The 3933-nt window shown below is 36.4% G+C and overlaps 1 protein-coding gene across 1 annotated transcript in view; it reads left to right on the top strand.

The window, feature by feature from the left end:
- Positions 1-3933, top strand: part of ARAP2 (ArfGAP with RhoGAP domain, ankyrin repeat and PH domain 2) — a 333696-nt gene that overhangs the window by 322394 nt on the left and 7369 nt on the right. Inside the window, 1 exon segment of the mRNA XM_007955550.2 lies at positions 1855-1989. Within this exon segment, the coding sequence (XP_007953741.2) occupies positions 1855-1989 (135 nt within the window).

Genomic DNA, 3933 nt, shown 5'->3' with positions numbered 1-3933 from the left:
CTTGGGTTTCCAAGGCAATATCACTACAGAAGTAGATTGCCCAACCTTCCTTCCGAGGAGTGGCTGGTGGGTTTGAACCGCCAGCCTTCTGGTTAGTAGTCAAGTGCCTTAGGCACTATGTTACCAGAGCTCCTAAGATGATTTTAGTGAAAAATAATTTTGATCTTACATAACAAAAATCAACCTCAGGCATGGCTTTTAGAAAACTTAGCCTTATTTCATAACCTTTTGGAAAATGTTACGTTTTCATCTAATTCAATTCTGAAGAAATGTTACCTTTTACACAGACATTTACGCTGAAAATCATTGTACAACAAAGATTGTGGCACATTTTTTCCTCCAAGTACTATCTACATATTCTGCCCCACTGAGCAATTATAAATATGACTAGAGAAAAGTTAATTTTGCAATGGGGATAAAGGTCCACGGGTAAAAGTATACACTTGTGTGATAAATCCTTGAGATATGCATATAAAAGGAAGATCTTTAAAGGATTTGTGCATTCTTTGGTGTAGATTAACTTTTCAGGAGTTAGGAAAAATTGATTTTCACAAAGACAGCAATCTATAAAAGAAATAAAAAAATATCACCTACAAAATGAGAAGTTTAAAGATCCTCTGAAGAAATAGTAAATATGTAGCCTACTCTTTATTTTGCTCAATTCTTGAGATATATTAATAGATTCTTTATCATTTCGTGTCACCATTAATATTTTATTGTGATGTTTTACAGCAAAGAGCTCATTTCAAGAATTATTTACTGTGTACTCATTATATAATAACAGCTAATTTATATTGAGGGACATACTGCCAGAGTGTGCTCAGCAGTTTACATGTATTGTATCATTTAATCCTGCAGTACAGGTTCCTGTATTATTAGACTTATGGTACGGGCACTGTATCTACTCTTGCATTTTAGTGAAGCACTTATTTTGGTTTAACAAAGTTACAATGGTAGACTATGCAATATTTCATTTAGAGAAAGAGTTTGAAGATTTATATTAGTATTTTATGTCACAGTTGGAAACTTGGTAAAACTGACTTTGATATTACATAACTGTGGTGTTTCCAATGTATAAAGCCGGAAGAAAAGTGGCTGAGAAGGAATTTAGTAACTCTCTATCATATTTGCCTGACAAAGTCTTAAACCTAGTTAAACTGTAGTAGGTGAAGCATTTAGCTGCTAACCAGAAGGTAGTTCAAACCCACTAGCTGCTCCACAGAAGGAGGATGTGGCTCATTCTGACTCATCAACCTCCACTGGGTTTTCAAGGTGGGAATACACATACACACACGTATATATACACATATATAATAATTATACACACTTTTACACACACGCACACACATATGAAAACCACATACACAAATACACACATTCTAGGCCATCTCATCTAATCTTATGGCTTTAAATACAATCTAAATGTTGATTTTCCAAATTTAATTTTCAGTCCTATGCTTCTTCCTAAGCTTTACATCCACACACCCAACCCATTACTCAGCACAGCCAATAGGTATCTCAAACTTCATATGGCCGAAACAAAACTCTCAATTTCCTTGTACATCTCAGACAATACAATGTGCATTTGCCACTGTCCAGGGTCAGTAAGAACTAGGATTCTTCTTTGACTTCTGCTCTTTCTCTCACCTGCTATAGCCAATCATTCGGGAATCCTTATTGGTTCTACCTTTCACATATTCTTAAGTCTGAACATGCTGTACCATCTCCATCGGCACTTTCATGAAAAGTAGATCATTACATGTGGATATATGAAAAAGGAGTCCAGTGAGTATATGACATGGTATACCACATAGTAAAATTATACTCCAACAGCAAAAACTTGTGTTTCCACAGCATGAAAATGATATATGTCCACCAGCTGGAAAGGAACGAAAACGCTCCATAACCAAAAACCCTAAGATCGGAGGTTTGCCTCTAATTCCCATCCAACAGGAGGGAAATGCAACACTAGCCCGGCGAAATATTGAGGTAGGTTGGAATTTATTTGTTTTTTAATTGCAGAAATTTAATTAAATTAATAACACATTGTATTATTAATCACATGCATCATGAGACATTAGTAATAATCCCATACAGTGCTTGGAATTTTTTTTTTTAACTTAAATGTTTAGTTTTATTTCAATAATGTCATCAGTGACTTCATTAAATATGTACAACACTACTGTTCTCTTATATCTGAAGTATCTAAGCAGTTTTAGATACGTACACGGAAATTCTGGTGGTAAAATCACAGAATCGAATTAGATTACAAGTTTACATATAACACCCTTAGAGTGAGCTTGTGGCGGAATTTGTCTGGAGCCATGGCAACTAGACTTGCTACAAACACAATCAAATTCCAGTGGTTTGGTAAATGATGGGATGTGTCAGTTAATTTAAGGATCTGCAAGATCACCCCTGACAATCAATAAAGAAGATGTGGCATCTTTCATGCAGGCTGATACTCGTTTTTTTCTTTCACCTTGAGGGGCGGAGAGATCATAAGTAGCATCAATCTTGCCATGAAGCTCAGTCTCTTCAGGGAATGAACACAGGCTGTTAACTCTCAAAACTTATTAAACACTTTGGGAGTAATGCATGTTTCAGTGCCTTAATTCTGACCCTCATTAGAAAAAGAAAAGTATTTTAAAGGTATTCTTACATATTTTTGAGCCTTGGTTTGGGGTTTAAGCTCTTTGATTCTCTTGTTCTCCAAACAAATAACATTTGAAAGATGAAAGCCATTTTGATTTAGACATCAGGGGTTTTTTGGAGGTTTTTAATATGTATATTTCTTGAACATTTGTCTTACTGTAATATTCTTCTCTAAAAGAGAAAATATTTCAAAATGATTTCTATTTCTATTGTCACCTTACCTGGTCCTTTTACATTGATGTAATCAAAGAAAGAATAGGGCTCAAAAAAATCATGGCCTTGTCACTCCTGCCATGCTAAAACTTACAGGTTTTCATGGAAATAAATTCTTCTGCAGAGTGGTGGTGTGCTTAGTTAATCTAGAATCTTAAAATTCTGTGAATCTGATTTCCCAGGCACCTAGGTCATAGGAAACAGTTTGAACAAATGAAGCTATTACGGATGTAGTTATTCCCTCCCATGATCCTGAGTTCTCCTGACACCACTTTCCCATTGATTATGGAGCAAAGCAAATTAATTAGGATCAAAATACACTACCAGTATCAAGTACACAGTTGGAATTTTGATTGGATATACAATAGTTGGTTACCTAATCTCGAATCCAGAATTCCTGAGATACTTTTTCTTTAACATTAAGGTCAGAAAACTGATGAACTATGAACTAATTTTTAAAGGCTCTTAAATCAACCCCACACAAAATGGTTGTTATGTGTCATTGAGTTGTCTTCGACTCACAGTGACTTTGCGTGCAGCAGAATGAAACACTGCCAGGTCCTGTGCCAACCTCACAATCTCAACTATACCTGAGCCCATCGCTACAGCCACTGTGTCTGTTTCCTTAAGAGCCTCCCCCTCTTTTTTTGACCCTTTACCAAACATGACATCCTTCTCCAGAGAATGGTCCTTTCTGACAACATGACCAAAGTAGGTGAGACAAAGTCTGGCCATTCTTGCTTCCAAGCAACATTCCGGCTGCACTTCCTCCAGGACAGATCTGTTAGTCCTTTTAGCAGTCAATGGTACTTTTCGGCATTCTTTGCCAATACCACAACTCAAAAGCATCAACTCTTCTTTGGTCTTCCTTATTCATTGTCCAGTTCTCCCATACATATGAAGCGATTGAAAATACTATGGCTTGCGTAAGGTGCAGCTTAGTGTTCAAGGAGATGTCTTTGCACTCCAATACTTGAAAGAAGTCTTTTGCAACAAATTTGCCCAATGCAATACGTCTTTTGATGTCCTCACTGCTGCTTCCATTGGCGCTGATTTTAGAACCAA

The sequence above is a fragment of the Orycteropus afer genome, unplaced genomic scaffold (genome assembly GCF_000298275.1).
Source record: "Orycteropus afer afer isolate SDZICR_OR568_19922 unplaced genomic scaffold, OryAfe1.0 scaffold00509, whole genome shotgun sequence".
NCBI classification, from domain to species: Eukaryota; Metazoa; Chordata; class Mammalia; order Tubulidentata; family Orycteropodidae; genus Orycteropus; species Orycteropus afer.
Note: the sequence above shows the minus strand (reverse complement) of the source record. Positions and strands in the feature narration are given on the sequence as shown.